At 37.0% G+C, this 15,293-nt stretch overlaps 2 protein-coding genes across 2 annotated transcripts; both read right to left on the bottom strand.

Moving 5' to 3' along the window:
• Positions 1–1,119: 1,119 nt before the first annotated feature.
• On the bottom strand, positions 1,120–5,776 carry LOC141301346 (zinc-alpha-2-glycoprotein-like). Its single transcript, XM_073831589.1, has 6 exons — positions 5,713–5,776; positions 3,334–3,588; positions 2,737–3,015; positions 2,356–2,631; positions 2,123–2,271; positions 1,120–1,254 (listed from the first exon to the last, which is right to left on the bottom strand). Exons 1-6 carry the CDS (start codon positions 5,774–5,776, stop codon positions 1,120–1,122), a joined length of 1,158 nt encoding a protein of 385 aa, XP_073687690.1.
• A 4,283-nt stretch (positions 5,777–10,059) lies between these two features.
• On the bottom strand, positions 10,060–11,293 carry LOC141301345 (RLA class I histocompatibility antigen, alpha chain 11/11-like). The gene is made up of 5 exons (XM_073831588.1): positions 11,026–11,293; positions 10,531–10,812; positions 10,339–10,449; positions 10,204–10,236; positions 10,060–10,091 (listed from the first exon to the last, which is right to left on the bottom strand). Exons 1-5 carry the CDS (start codon positions 11,282–11,284, stop codon positions 10,060–10,062), a joined length of 717 nt encoding a protein of 238 aa, XP_073687689.1. The 5' UTR covers positions 11,285–11,293.
• Between the last annotated feature and the right edge of the window lie 4,000 nt (positions 11,294–15,293).

Here is a 15,293-nt window from a genome sequence, read left to right as displayed (position 1 = left end):
GTAGTGGCCGGGCCGAGGGTCGAGGCCAAGGCCATGGAGGCCGTTCTGCCATGGCTCCCTAGACTGTCTGCTCCACCATGGCTCCCTGAGCTCCCTGCTCCTCCATGGCTTCCAGAGCTCCCTGCTCCCGCCATGGCTCCTTCTTCAAATTTTAGTATGAGACATTCTCATCTGTAAAATAACCTCATAAAGGCGAGTGTTTGGCAATACTGTACTACAATTGTGATGCTAATAAACCTTAATTGAAGGTTTATGACACAAATATTGTGTTATAAATTTCAATATCTGTATCTTAAGCATGATCACATGTCCATCACACTCTGGACACAATCTATCATTTTTCAGTTCTTGTCCTTCCTGTTTGTCTCTTCCTGCATTTATATATGATGGCTCCAGTTCCAAATGCCAACATCAGAACTAAAACTATCAGCACTGAGGGAACAACCCGAGAAGCTGTTACACAAGAGACTGTTGTAAAGCTGAAACATAAAACGTTGTCATGCAACATACAAAATGTCCTGTGATATGACCATTCCCTTTTAACTCCACTCAACTAAATTGTGATATGAGCAAGAATCATACATGAATCCCAATTTATTTATTTTAGTACAAGCAATAAAGTTTCTTTCCCTATAGAATTCCCAACAGTTATTGGTTTATAATTAAGATAAAATAAGAACAATTACAATACTAATTTACATTAACCAAGTATTATTGGAAAAGACTGTAATACAGTTTGTTTGTATTACAATAATAATACACAATATTACAGTAATTAAATGTATGACATTGAATAATAATATACACAGACACTGCAGTATAAAAACCCCAATGATTAAATGAATAATAATTGTAGTAAGGGGCATGTGAAACATACTGTTTAGGTCTTACCAAGTGAATTATAGGAAATGTGTAGTCACATAAATCATAAGAATGTGCAAAGAAAAAAAAGGGAGAGCTTCCTCATCTAGTACAAAGAAGAAAAATAAAAATATTGTGGCCGGGCGGAGAACAGCAACAACACAGCAAGAGTTGAGTGAGCCCCGGAGGGTGCGTTTATTGAAACAGATGTGGCAGAAATGAACAATACGGGTGAGTGAGGAGGTGAGATCGTCTTCTTCACGGTGCAGGGTGGATTCTTCCTGAATGGTGTGTTTCCCAGTGACGGTGGCCGGTGCAGGGGTTGGTGCAAGGGACGTGCTTTAACCCCGGAGCGTGCAACCCGGAAGTGGGGACCAAGCGGTCACGGCGAGTCTGTGGGAGAAATGACACAAAGATCAGGTAAGTCTCACGATTCATTGGAGATGGCTCTCGTCTCTCTGGTTGCAGCAGACTGCTTATAAAGCTGGTGATGCCGTGACCGATTGGTCCGTGATGAGTGGTTCCAGCTGGTGCTCGTGTGTTGCCAGGGCGACGCTGATAGATCCTCGGGACGCCCGTCACAAAATATATTTGCATTTAAACTTAAAGTACCGTTATAATAACAAAATATATATTCGCAGAACAGTCTGTTGAGGTCCTACAAAACTAAAACAATATTAACATTTCATGTTTAAAATAAGCATGTGTACAAATTGAAATACACAAAACCTGTACTGTACATGATTTAAAGGCTATGAAATCCTGCCTGCTAAAAAATGTCATGTTGTTAACAAGTAGTAAAAATGTGTTCTCTGCAGCCACATGATTCGATGTGTCCAATAGCAAGTTTTGTAACAAGTCAAACAAGTTTATGTTTACACTGTTCCATTCAGATGGTACCATGTCAACCCTATTGTGGCTCCTAATTTTAATGGCCTATGTTTGTACTTTCCTGATTTTGAGTTGCTTACTAATTTATAATCTCCATTAATCTTTGGGTTTAAGTTCAGAAAAATTCAGGATGCTGGGCCCATGTTTTCTTCAGATGCTAGAAAAAAAAATCATTGATTTAGAAGAAAATAAAACTAAAATTCATGATTTTTTCCATAATTGTAAACAAAAGACATTAGCAACAGTTAACAATGTACTCACTAGAAGCAGCAGAATAATCACTTGTTAAGGATTCTGTAACATGAAAGAAAATTACAAAATGAATATTAATGATACTTTTAATAAATAGTATTATGAATAAAATGATCACTGGATCATCATTCACTTCAGTTTTTGTACTACCTGCTTGTCTCCTTCTGCATTTATATATGATGACTCCAGTCCCAAGCACCAAGAAAAGAGTCAAAATTATCAGAACTGAAGGAATTACTAATTTCAATGGTTCACCTGGATCAAATTCTGAAACAAACATGTTAAAAAAAAGGTCACAAACAGATTAGAAACTCTACGATAATGGGATATTTTATTATTTCAAATCATCACCCAAATTAATGTCCAGTTTGTTGTCCAGACTGAGGTGTGTGGCAGAGCAGGTGTATTTGTGTTTCACTGCACTGATCTCCAGGGTCTTCCTCGTCTGGTACGTCCCGTCAGCATTGGGCAGCAGATCTCCTCCAGTGATCTCATGATCAGCTATAGGCTGCCCGTCTCTGAACAGGGTCAGGTTGATGTGACGAGGGTAAAATCCTGTTGCCAAACAACTCACACGAAACCCTCCATCTGAGTTTGCTTTCTGGATTAATTTAAGTCTTGGTTTTACTATACAGGGAAAAGGCAGAAAGCAGACACCTTTCAAAGCAGACTGTCCATCACAAAGCATGTAAATAATATTACAAGCTCATTCTACAAGATTGGAATACATACATTTTCTGTTAACTTGATTTGTTCTCTTCTTGAGGTAATTTTTCAGAGTTTTAATACAAGCTGGGTAGTACAAATTCTCATGACGCCACATGGATAGTTGCAGATGAGGTTGGAGCTCTTGCTGTGGGATATATGAAGTTCCTTGATAAGTAAACTTGCCATCGAGATAACAGAGTTCATCTGTGGTGAAGCCCTTGGAAGAACTCCTGGTGATCATTTGTCCTGGCTTGTCATTGTTCAGCAGTTCACACAGAACCATCTTTTGATGAACCTGAAGACCTGAATGCACATAACTTATAAGGTGACTCAATTAAGGAGGTCTGTAATACCTGGAGAAAGTTATATAGCATACGCATTCATTTCAATGATAGTTGCTTGGCTGTCACTCTGTGTTTCAGCTAGTGTGTTCCAAATGAATATGCCACCATTACTGATATACAATTATTACGAGTGAAAATTACCAATACAGGGATTTTACCAAAAATGTGAGGTTACCAACCCACTCAAGAGACAAGAGATGAAAGGTGTGTTCATCACATAACTGTTTGTGTTTTTTTTGTTTTGTTTAAAATGATATTTAGAATCCTCTTTACTTACTGTCTGTAAGGTTACCCCCGTCGAGTACAATCCATTTGTACACAAAATCATCATACATATATTTACTTATGGTGCGGATATGTTGTGGATCAATCACATCATCTTCATCTGTAGTATTTCCTCTTGGAACATATGTCCATGTCTTTGAATTAAAGTGTCCTACTACAACATCATCCAACATAACCGTGTAACTATATTCAGGAAATGATGTTTTTCCTTTAATGTATGCTGAATGCAAACTCAGAGAATGTGAACCTGTGGGGGGAAAAAAAGTTTAATGCATTTTGCCACTTAATGAAATTAGTGCATTCTACTTAACAAGTTATAGTTATATCATTATAGAATTATAGAATAACATATAGTATGAGATTTAATTAAAAAAATATGATGGAGAGGAAATAAGTAATGTCCATCTTGTGTAACATAGACTTAAAAAATAAACAATATAGTTCATATAACTTATTTGTTATGTCAACTGTGATTTAAGGCCAAGGTCCTAGATTTGATTTTGATATTAATGGGGACATAACAGCTGCATAATAACAGCATAACAGCATCCCCTCCCATCCAACTACCCCAACATTTTCACATTTATGATAGACTTTAGACCAGAGTGTCATGTCATTTAAAATCTTTATGAATAGATATTGTATTATAATTCATAAAGAGAGCTCTTTATGTTGGTCTGTTCAACAGAAAATAATTACACAATTTTGATTATGCAAAACCACCAACATTACAGCAGCATCAGAGCACTGGGTGCCATAATCACGCTGTCTGTAATTTTATTTTAAAAATAAAAAAGAATTGGACCAATTACAAAAATATTTTCTGACAGAAGACTCACATGGCACTCTTTGTTGGTATAGTAACAAAAACCTTCACACGCATTTAATTGACAATTAAACCGCATCCTCTTTTATCAGTGATGGGTTGCTGGGTTATAGGGCCTTCAATTGGAGTAAATAAATAAATGAATAAAACAGGACAGATTCCTCACCCTCATGTCATTCCTATTTAGTTACATATTTAGTTACCCTTGATTTCTACTATATAGACAAACATTTCTTACATTTCCACAGAAGACAGAAATTCATACAGGATTGGAAGAATTTGCACACTGAACATAGTTGGAGCTCTTATTTTTGAACTTTCTAAGTGCACCAAATTAATGAATTTAACTTTAAAATTTAGAAAATTTTCTCCAGGGGGACCCTCGGTGTTACCATGACTGTGACCATGATGTTAGCCCTCACCCATCACCATTACCGCCTCATTGTTTTCGCTCAGGTCCAGTTTTTTATTTAAATCTACAAACATAAACAAACTCAACTGGAAGTGTGTCAGTATAAAGGATCGGTGCATTTATTGCATTAAGACTGTCACTCATGGCTCTTAAGTATACTCTTAATATTTACTTTAGAAGGTGATACATGATCTTGCACATTTTGAAAACATTGTAGTAAATATTTTTGGTGCATCAAAATAAATAAATAAATGCTTTTTAAGATACCACCAGACACGCTAATCAATTACAAACTGCTGCATGAGAAGTCACCAAAATGAAGTAGACAATTTGAACCTCATAATTAAATACAAAATGGGTGGGAACTGAAAAAGGTTCACTTTTTGAAACAAAAAAAAAAAAAAAAACGCTAGGCTGCTACGGGCCTTATACGTTTTTAGTTATTTACCTCAAAAGAAAGGAAGTGAAATGTTAGAACGTGCCCCGTTGGTAGTACATTGCAACATCTGATGGGCACGTTGTAATATAACCATATGACAGCTTAAAATGTTACCTGGTAAAATGAAAAAAAGAAAATAATAATACACGACAAACTATAATATTTTGTCAATAAAATAAAATGATTAACTTTTTAAAATAAAATAATGGCGTTTTTTTAAGAATAAAAAATTGTGCGGGTGCCTGATCATCAAATATACATCGGGTAGCGCCGCTTACACTTTTGGGCTATTTGCTTTTTGCAGTTTTGAGTGGGCTGTAATTTAAAAAGAGCGCCTAATAGGCTATGTGAAGGACTCCCTAGCTTCGGCGATCGGCCCACCGGGAATGTCCCGATGCTCCCGGTGCCCCCTGTTCCTATACGCCCTTGAAAGCGCGCAGTTTTCAAGCGTATTTACTTTAAATCAGGTAATAAGCCTATCACTGGTATGACTTGCGGTCGAAATTACATTGGTTACATATGCGTATATTTGCTTGTTTAAACAAAATTGTTGCTAGGGATAATTTAGTAGGTCTAGTCGTTGGATATTTGTACGCACATGTCTCTAGCATCCCTACTAAATACGCACTTGATTAAGACTAAGACATTAAGCTGACAAACAAACCTTTAGCTTTCCCCCTATTTAAAATCTTACCTTTGGACATAACAGCTGGAATTGACAGCAGCAGGATCAGAGTTACAGTCATATATTTAACCATTTTGGATAGCCTACTCGAACGTGAAACTAGCTCTACTGGTTGTTTATTTAGACCTGCAAAAGAGCTCCTCCCTTTTCATAACTCATCTTGAAAAGGTGATAGTGAGAGTTTCTGCATAGATCAGTAGGCGAATGTGTGTATAATAGCCGAAGCAGCCAATCATTCAAACGAAACAAGAGTCACTGTATAGCATATATACGGGAATGTACAAATAAGAAAAAAAGCACCCTTTCTCCAGGTAACAAATTCATGTGCGTACACACGTGTTGTGAATTAGGCGGAAAGTTTTTGTAAGAAGTTAAAATGTGCGTAAAAACACGAATAATCTACGCAATTATTAGTGAATGAGTCCCATAGTTATAACTAGTGTGTTAGGCCTATAAAGGTTTTCGTGTGTGTGTGTGTGTGTGTGTGTGTGTAGAAGCAGTAAGGAGGTGGGTGCCATTTTGCTCCTGTGTTACGTTATAGAAATAGGGTTTTGTTTGTTGATTTTCTTTTGATAGGTTATTTAGTATTTCTTATTCCCAGGTAGTTTTTTATTATCATTTTAAAATTATCAACATTATTCACCTCTAAAACACCAACACATTTCTAAAAAGTACTTTGTTTATTAGGCTATGTGTGGAGTGCTGGGACAGAGAATAGAGCCATCTCTCTTTCGTTTTACCTTATTACGCAATCAGACCACCAGATGTCACTACATACATAGGTAAATGGCTAAAGTTCAGTCGACCTAAACAACCAAAGATAAACTTACTTGATGTTCCAAGTGTTAAATTATGCTGTCTTTAGAAAATTAACGAGCATTTTCATCAGCATCTTGGGAATATCTGCAGCAGGGGTGGGCAAACTTTTTAACTCGAGGGCCACATCAGGTTTTTCACATCAAGTGAAGGGCCGCATAATATATGTATGTCAAATTAAGCTTTTGAGGATTTTTGATAAATGAACTACCAGTCTACCAGTTAAAGTTTTCGAACAGTAAGAATTTTGTTTTTTAAAGAAGTAATTTGAAATAATTTGAAATATTTTTACTAATTAAAATAACAGTTTTCTATTTGAATATAGTTTATAAATTTTATTTATTCCTGTAATTTTAAAGCATTTCTTTTAGCTTTTGCTGTATTTTTGTGTCAAATAAATGCATGCTTGGTGAGCAGAAGAGGATTCTTTAAAAAACATAAAAAATCTTAGCTGTTTAAAAACATTTGACTGGTAGTGTAAGTAAAAAACAAACCCAAATTATAGTGGCATTCACTATAAACATTTATTATAAACGCCCAGCCTAAATATTTAAAGCGAAACTGAAACTAGCGAAGTGGTTGCTGGAAAATGTGCGATACAAATTCATTTGCATTTCTTATTCGTCACCAATCCAAATGTGCACGCTTTGTGCTTGACCTTAATTGCTTTATATAAATTGCCTTGGAATTTGCAGCATGTTTCAGATGATAAAAATAGCGATTTATAATTTTAAAAAGTAGGCTACTATATCAATTTTCATAAAAATGTGTGGAAAACAGAAGAAAGCATAATATTTGCAAGATAAAACTACCAATTTATTTTCTTGTTTTCACTACGAAATTACAGTGTCCTTTAGCAGGAGGAGAACAGTGGCATTTGTTCTCCGAAGTCTACAGAGCATTTTAAGCATTTTTAAATCCGTACCAGTTTAAGGCAAATGAACATTTTCACATTTTTAAAACGAGTAACTATTTACAAATGTGCCCGTTTTTACACAGGGTGTATATTTTGGCTTTTTATTTTGTATCTGAGCTGTGCGGTTTGGACGCGGCGGCCGTCAAAAATTGACTAGGCGCTTATGTTTAGCGAAGCGGAAAAAGGCGTTATAGCTATACCGCACTATGCCACAGCGTCATCTATTGGATTTTACTGATATTGCGTCAAATTAGCCATTTTGTTCCATCTGCCTCACGGGCCGGATGAAAACGCCCACCTTTGCTCTAGTGGCATTCATAATATCTGACCCGGGACTGGCGGTCATTTTGAAATCTGACTTGGAACTGGTGGTCATGACAAGGAAAGAATCAGTGATGGCGGCCATGAGGGGTAAGGTCTGGAGATCGGCAGCCATAACAGGTGAGGACTTAGACGAAGAACTGAATGGAGTGGATTGACTCTGCAGGGCGTAATACATGCACTACGTGAGCAAGCTTGTGAGAAGGTTCTTGGGCATCCTGGAGTACCACAGATTGTCTAAAATTTTATAAATGAGGGCCCCTGATGAGGATTGAGGGAAGTGTATCCCATTACATGTAGGGGTACCAATGATGAGACCAAACAATAAGGGAGTGAAGGGCAACTGCATTTATATGGTAGGTGATGAGGTGAATGGTGGCAGGTGTGCTGCTGTAGTCCTTAAATTAAAGGGATAGTTCACCCAAAAATGAAAATTTGATGCTTATCTGCTTACCCCCAGGGCATCCAAGATGTAGGTGACTTTGTTTCTTCAGCAGAACACAAACAAAGATTTTTAATTTAACCGTTGCAGTCTGTTAGTCATATAATGGCAGTGGATGGGCACTAGACCTTTAAATGCCCAGACAAATACAAATTACACCCTGCGGCTCGTGACGATACATTGATGTCCTAAGACACGAAGCGATCGTTTCTTTTTGCGAGAAACAGTATTTATCTCATTTTTTACTTTTGATACACCGCCACATCCATCTGTCCTGAGCACGAGCTCATCATCCGGCTAGTTACATGTGTACGCGCTCTGGCGTAGTATACGCAAACACTGGAAGGGGAAATCTGGGAAAATTCAACAGTCCCGGATTAGTTTGCGCAAGCAAACATAATCTTTTAGCATTAAATCGGTTTGATCAATCAGGATAAGCGCAAGTAATTACCATTTTGAATGGCTGTTATACCCACAATCTCTGTGCACTGTGCAAACAATGAATGTTGTATAAACGCCACAGATTGCTTCCGGTGTTTGCGTATACTACGCCAGAGCGCGTACACATGTAACGTGCCTGATGCTGAGCTCGTGCTCATGTAAAAAAATGATATACTGTTCAGTTTTTCCGCAAAAAACGTTCGTTTCGTGTCCTAGGACATCGATGTATCGTCACGAGCCGCAGGATGCAAATTGGATTTGTCTTTTTCCTTTTCTTTTCATTTTTAAAGGTCTGGTGCCCATCCTCTGCCATTATATGGCTAGCAGACTGCACCGGTTTGAGTTAAAAAAAAAAAAATTTGTGCTCTGCCGAAGAAACAAAGTCACCTACATCTTGGATGCCCTGGGGGTACGCAGATAAACATCAAATTTTCATTTTTGGGTGAACTATCCCTTTAAGTAAGGTGACTGAGCTGATGAATGGCTGGCGACTGAAATGGTGACTGGGCTGGGACTTTGTGAAAGTATGGATGAGCCTTATATCTGAACTGCCAGAGAAAGCAAAACAAAGACTAACTGATGGAGCCAAACAAGTTTGTACATTTTCAAATGTCCTTGCCAAGTAACAAAGCAAGACAAGACCTGCAAGTTAGGGGTATGAATCTTTGGTTCAAAGCTGAAATGCATGCAACATACAAAATGTCCTGTAATATGACCGTAGGAGTTTCCCTTTTAACTCCACCTAACTAAATTGTGATATGAGCAAGAATCAAACATGAATCACAATTTCTTTATTTTAGTACAAACAATAAAGTTGTTAACCCAAAAAGGTAATTCATCATGATTCATGACCCAGTCTTTCCCTATGGAATTTCCAACAGGTGTTGGTTTGTAAATAATATAAAATAAGAATGAGTACAATTCTAATTTCAATAAATGAACCTATAGGTCAAAAATATTAATGGAAAAGTCATGTATTAATCCACTTTATTAACACATTTCAACCCTCTGTGGTTGAAAGCATGACCTTTCTCAAAATAATTATTTATTTAAGCAGTCTTTTGAGATTCCACAAAACTAAAACAATATTAAAATTTCATATGTTTAAAATCAGCATGTGTACATATTAATATAGACAACACCTGTACTGTACCTGATTTAAAGGCTAATTCTTTGAAATCCTACCTGCTAAATCAACTGTTGGAAATAACAGCACACTCAGGAAAAAAAAAACTGAGAAAAACTTTCATGTTCTTATCAAGCAGTAAAAATGTGTTCTTTACAACCACATTTAGTCGATGTGTCAAATAACAAGTTTTATAACAAGTCAACCAAGTTTATGTTTACACTGTTCCATTCAGATAGTGTGTCAATCCTACTTATAATCTCAATTCATCTTTGGTTTTAGGTCCAAAAAAACTCAGGATGCTGGGTCCACGTTTTCTTCAGATGCTGAAATATAATTTATTCATTGATTTAGAAGAAAATAAAAAAAAAATTCAAGAATTTTGTATTTCCAGAATTGTTAACAAAAAACATAAGCAAAAGTCAACAATGTACTTACTAGAAGCAGTAGAATAATCACTCTTTGGGGAAGCTGTAACGTGAAAAAATATATAAAAAAAAATAGAATTATTCATGCCAATTTAATATTTTATTATATATAAAACTGGATCATTTACTTCAGTTCTTGTTGTACCTGCCCGTCTCCTTCTACATTTATATATGACAACTCCAAACACTAAGACCAGAGCCAAAATTGTCAGCACTGAGGGAATCACTGATTTAAATGGTTCACCAGGATCAAACTCTGAAACAAAAGTGTTAAAAAGGTCACAAACAGATTAGAAATTAAGGGATAATGGGATATTTTATCATTTTAAATCATCACCTAAATTAATGTCAAGTTTGTTGTCCAGACTGAGGTGTGTGGCAGAGCAGGTGTATTTGTGTTTATCTGCAGCATTGATCTCCAGACTCTTCCTCATCTGGTACGTCCCGTCACCATTGGGCAGCAGATCTCCTCCAGTGATCTCATGATCAGCTACAGGCTGCCCGTCTCTGTACAGGGTCAGGTTGATGTGACGAGGGTAAAATCCTGTTGCCAAACAACTCACACGAGACCCTCCAGAATCTGTGTTTGCTTTCTGGATTAATTTAAGTCTGGGTTTTACTATACAGGGAAGGGACAGAAATATGTAAATGCAGTAAATCAGTTCATTTTACACCTTTCAAAGCAGACTGCCCACCACAAAGCATCTTTAGTTTTTAGTCTATGCTTTGTTAAACCCATATTTTATGACTTTTATTAGGGCTGACAATTTAAAAAAAAACGTACGTACTTCTCTTTTTTCCCATTTATATTATAATTCAAGCTCATACAAACCTTTTCTGTTAACTTGATTTGTTCTCTTCTTGAGGTAATTTTTCAGAATTTTAATGCAAGCTGGGTAGTACAAATTCTCATGACGCCACATGGATAGTTGCAGATGAGGTTGGAGCTCTTGCTGTGGGATATATGAAGTTCCTTGATAAGTAAACTTGCCATCGAGATAACAGAGTTCATCTGTGGTGAAGCCCTTGGAAGCACTCCTGGTGATCATTTGTCCTGGTTTGTCATTGTTTAGCAGTTCACACAAAACCATCTTTTGATGAACCTGAAGACCTGAATGGATGTGAAAGGGTGACTCAATTAAAAAAGTCTGTATTTCCTGAAGAAAATTACATACATCTCAACAACATTTGCCTGGTTATCACTCTGTGTTCCAGCTACTGTGTTGAAACTAAATATGCCACCATTACTGATATACATTTGTTATTTGAGTGAAAATTACCATTACAATGATATTACCAAAAAAACTGAGGTTACCAACCCACAGGACACAAGATATGATTGGCCTGTGTTTTTGTTTTATTTATTTTTTATTATTTTTTTATTATTATTATTTCAAATGATATATGAAATCCTTATTACTTACTGTCTGTAAGGTTACCCCCGTCCAGTACAATCCATTTCTTCACAAAATCATCATATATATTTTTGCTCATGACGCGGATATCTTGTGGGTCAACCACATCATCTTCATCTGTAGTATTTTCTCTTGGAGCATATGTCCATGTTTTTGAATTAAAGTGTCCTATATATGTGATCTGATGTAACTGCAAGACAGAAAACAAATTGACACAAAAAATTACAATCACTTCACAAAAAGGTATTAAAGGTGTAGCAAGCATTGGTTACTGTGCTTTACAAATAGTATACAATAAAACAGTTACTGTGGTAAAAACATAGTAATTGTTGTTGTTAAAGTGCTTTAACTACAAATACCACAGTAAAACTACGCTTACTGAGGTAAACCCATACTAAATGTTGTGGTTATGTGCTTTAACTAGAAATACCACAATAAAACTACATTTAAAATGGGAGAAGCATGGTATATATTGTGGTTACTGAGCATTCCCTACAAAAAATACTCACATTAAAAAAAATACTATAGTAATTTGTAGTAAATACTATAGTTTTTGAACCATGTATTATACTGTATTACAGTATTATGTTTGTTTTTTTACATGTGGGTAACCATGGTAATACTACAAATTAAACCAAAATTAAAAACATGGTTACTGTAGTAAAACCATGGTAACAACAAATTAATTTTACTACACTAACGTTACCCATAGTTTAACCATGGCATTTGTAGTAAAACTGTGGTTATACAAATAGTAATCAATACTTTCTTACTACAATAAAACATGGTCATTTTCGTAAGAATTGACTACACATTACATGGTCGAGGGTCAGTTACTATTAGGGTTGCCACCCGTCCCTTAAAATACGGAATCGTCCCGTATTTGAGAATGAAATTGCGCGTCCCGTTTTGAATCAATACGGGACGGGTTTTGTCCCGTATTTTTTATAATTTTTTTTAAAGCAGAGTCTCATGCAAATAATCACTGCGGTAAAGCCAGCCGCGGTTCAGAAAAACACGGTCAAGCCAGCCGCGATTGATTTTAAGAGTGCGCGCATATTACAGTGATTACGGTAGTTTCAGAAACAACACAGAGAGAACGCGCTTGCAGAGCGCTTTTCATTTAGACGCCCAGGACTGAGAGATAATACTACAAAATGCTCGTGAATTTTTACTTACTTATTTATTTGCATTTCTGCTTTAATATCCGTTTTATTTATTGGTGTACTTGACGGTTCTTTTCTGAGAAATGGGACATTATTAGACTGTAGAGTCTAATAAGTAGAAAAAAAAAACAATGATCAGTTCTTATTCAGGACGTCCCATATTATATGCAAAACTCATATGAAACCTTTTTACTGCAGCATTTTTGAGATATGGGACATGATTACCCCCCCCCCCCCTTTTTTTAAGGTAGATGTAAACATCGTGGATTTGTTGGTCGACGGTCACGTTCATTCTTCTTTGATGTTTGCCGATGGTCACGCTCATTCTTCCTTGATCTGGAATACCTGTGGAAAATAGTTCAGGATTGCTTGCTGCCTTGCAGGTAATTGCAGAGGTTTTTAATATGGGACTTATTAATGTTTTTATTATTTTAATAGGATTAAAATAAAAATTAAGTGTTGTAATTTCCTTTTGAATATTGTTGATTGTGTTTTGTTTTTGTATTAGGTTTAGTTGATCGCTGTTCCTCCAGTGTTTGTTACGTTACATTTTTCTCAGCTAGCTGGTCTCGACATGTGTGCGCTGTATGCCTCCAGCGCAATTAAGATGTGATGAATGTTGTGAATCAGACCGGCTAGCTGAGCGTTTTTTTTCTTTGTTTGTTTGTTTGTTTATTTTGTTCGTTTGTTATATCACTTCCCAGCCTCGTGTTGCCAGCCAACCTTTGTAGTCCTTTATACATGCGATGCTTTAAACACCTTAGTATTCATTTGCATGAGGGTTATGTTTGCAGTGAAATTAATGGTTGATTTGGAGTGTGATTATTTTGAGTGAGGTGTTTTACATGTATAGAAAGTGGAGGGTGTAATTACTTTGTGTAAAGTAAGCTGTAAGTGTATCGGAGTTTATAAAGGGTTGGCTGGCCATTAATATCATCTTTTTGGAGAGGGAATGAATTTTTTTGCTTTCTGATGTATTTTTGATTTATATTAATTGTTATAAATTTATTTGTATTAATAAATTTATATACGTGACATCAGTTTAAGTATTAGTTTGTTTCTTTTGTGGTCATCCCTGCATTCAGGAAAAGTCTTGGGTTACACACGACAGACAAATATCAATCTTATAATTTCACTCATAAATCGATGATTATACGAGACGGAAACCCTACCTTTATGCGTCTTGAAGCGATCTAAATCCATTTTTTTAACGCACTACATCGCTTGTCTTTAATCCGTGTGGAGTTGTTGGCATTGGGGAAAAATTACCGCCCCTGGTGGTGCTCCAATGATAACTCCATGTTGTACATGCGTGTCATTTTCACGTTTAGAGGAGGCAAAACGTGACACTCACACGTTTCCTCGAATGGACCAACGTGTCTATTACACGCTTTGATGTGATACCGGGTTGCGTCATGACTCTGGGCTGCGGACTTTTCCTTCCCCACTAGAGGTCACTGTCTCCCTTCCTCCCGCACCCCACTCCACTAATTGATATCACCTGTCGTGTTGCACACTCTTGTCACACTCCATAGGTGCGTTCCGATCGACAGGGTCCCTACGCAGTGTTCACTGCTCCCTACTCCCTTAGCACGGTATATCCGTTGAAGTGGACTTCGCTGACAATAATCGCTCATTTGGAATGCCCTGGAACGTCATCAAAGCAAATTAACGGCAGGGTCACGCAGATTATGATTTAACATAAATAAATATTGTAATTTATTTTACTTTCAAATTTAAATACATATAAAATACATTTAAACGTATGTATCTAAAAAAAATAGTCCAAATATATATGTTTAGACCGTTAACAGATTTAACCCCCCCCCCCCCCCCACAGCCTATATTTAACTATCCTGTGGTAACATTAAATAAAACAAGACAGATCTTCACTTCGCCAGTTTTACTTTAATTCATAAAATACAATATGCAAATGTAACATGAATCGCCATAACCATTCATAAACATTCTGATTTGTATAATAATAACAACATTTATTGCAACCACTCCATTTCAGAGCCTTTAAAAAAACGTCTCAGGTTACGTAGGTAACCCTAGTTCCCTGAGGACAGGGAACATCTCAGGTTACGTAGGTAACCCTAGTTCCCTGAGGACAGGGAACGAGACGCTGCGTCTCATAGTGTCGTGAACCAGGACGCAGCGTAGAGTTCCCTCCGGAAGGGAACTTCAACGGCTCTGCTCCATCATTACTTCTAACTGGTGACGCGGTGTGCAATGACAGTTGGGTAGTTTTCCCCGTCCACTTCCTGTGAAGTGAAGTACCGATGTTCCCTTATTCCCTATGCCGTTCGCAGTGCCCTTTGAACTGAACATGTTCGCTCCCTTCAGTCTGGAATCTCACTTAAGATGGCGGAATACCCTGTGAAGTCCACTTCGCAGTCCACTTACAGTCGAATGGAACGCACCTCATGCCTCATCACACACACCTGTCATTCTCAGATCACACAGCTGTCTCCCATCACCTAGCACTATATTAGTCTCCCCTTTCCCACTACTCA

Source organism: Garra rufa, chromosome 25 (genome assembly GCF_049309525.1).
Source record: "Garra rufa chromosome 25, GarRuf1.0, whole genome shotgun sequence".
NCBI lineage: Eukaryota > Metazoa > Chordata > Actinopteri > Cypriniformes > Cyprinidae > Garra > Garra rufa.
This window is presented reverse-complemented; position numbering and strand designations above follow the sequence as displayed.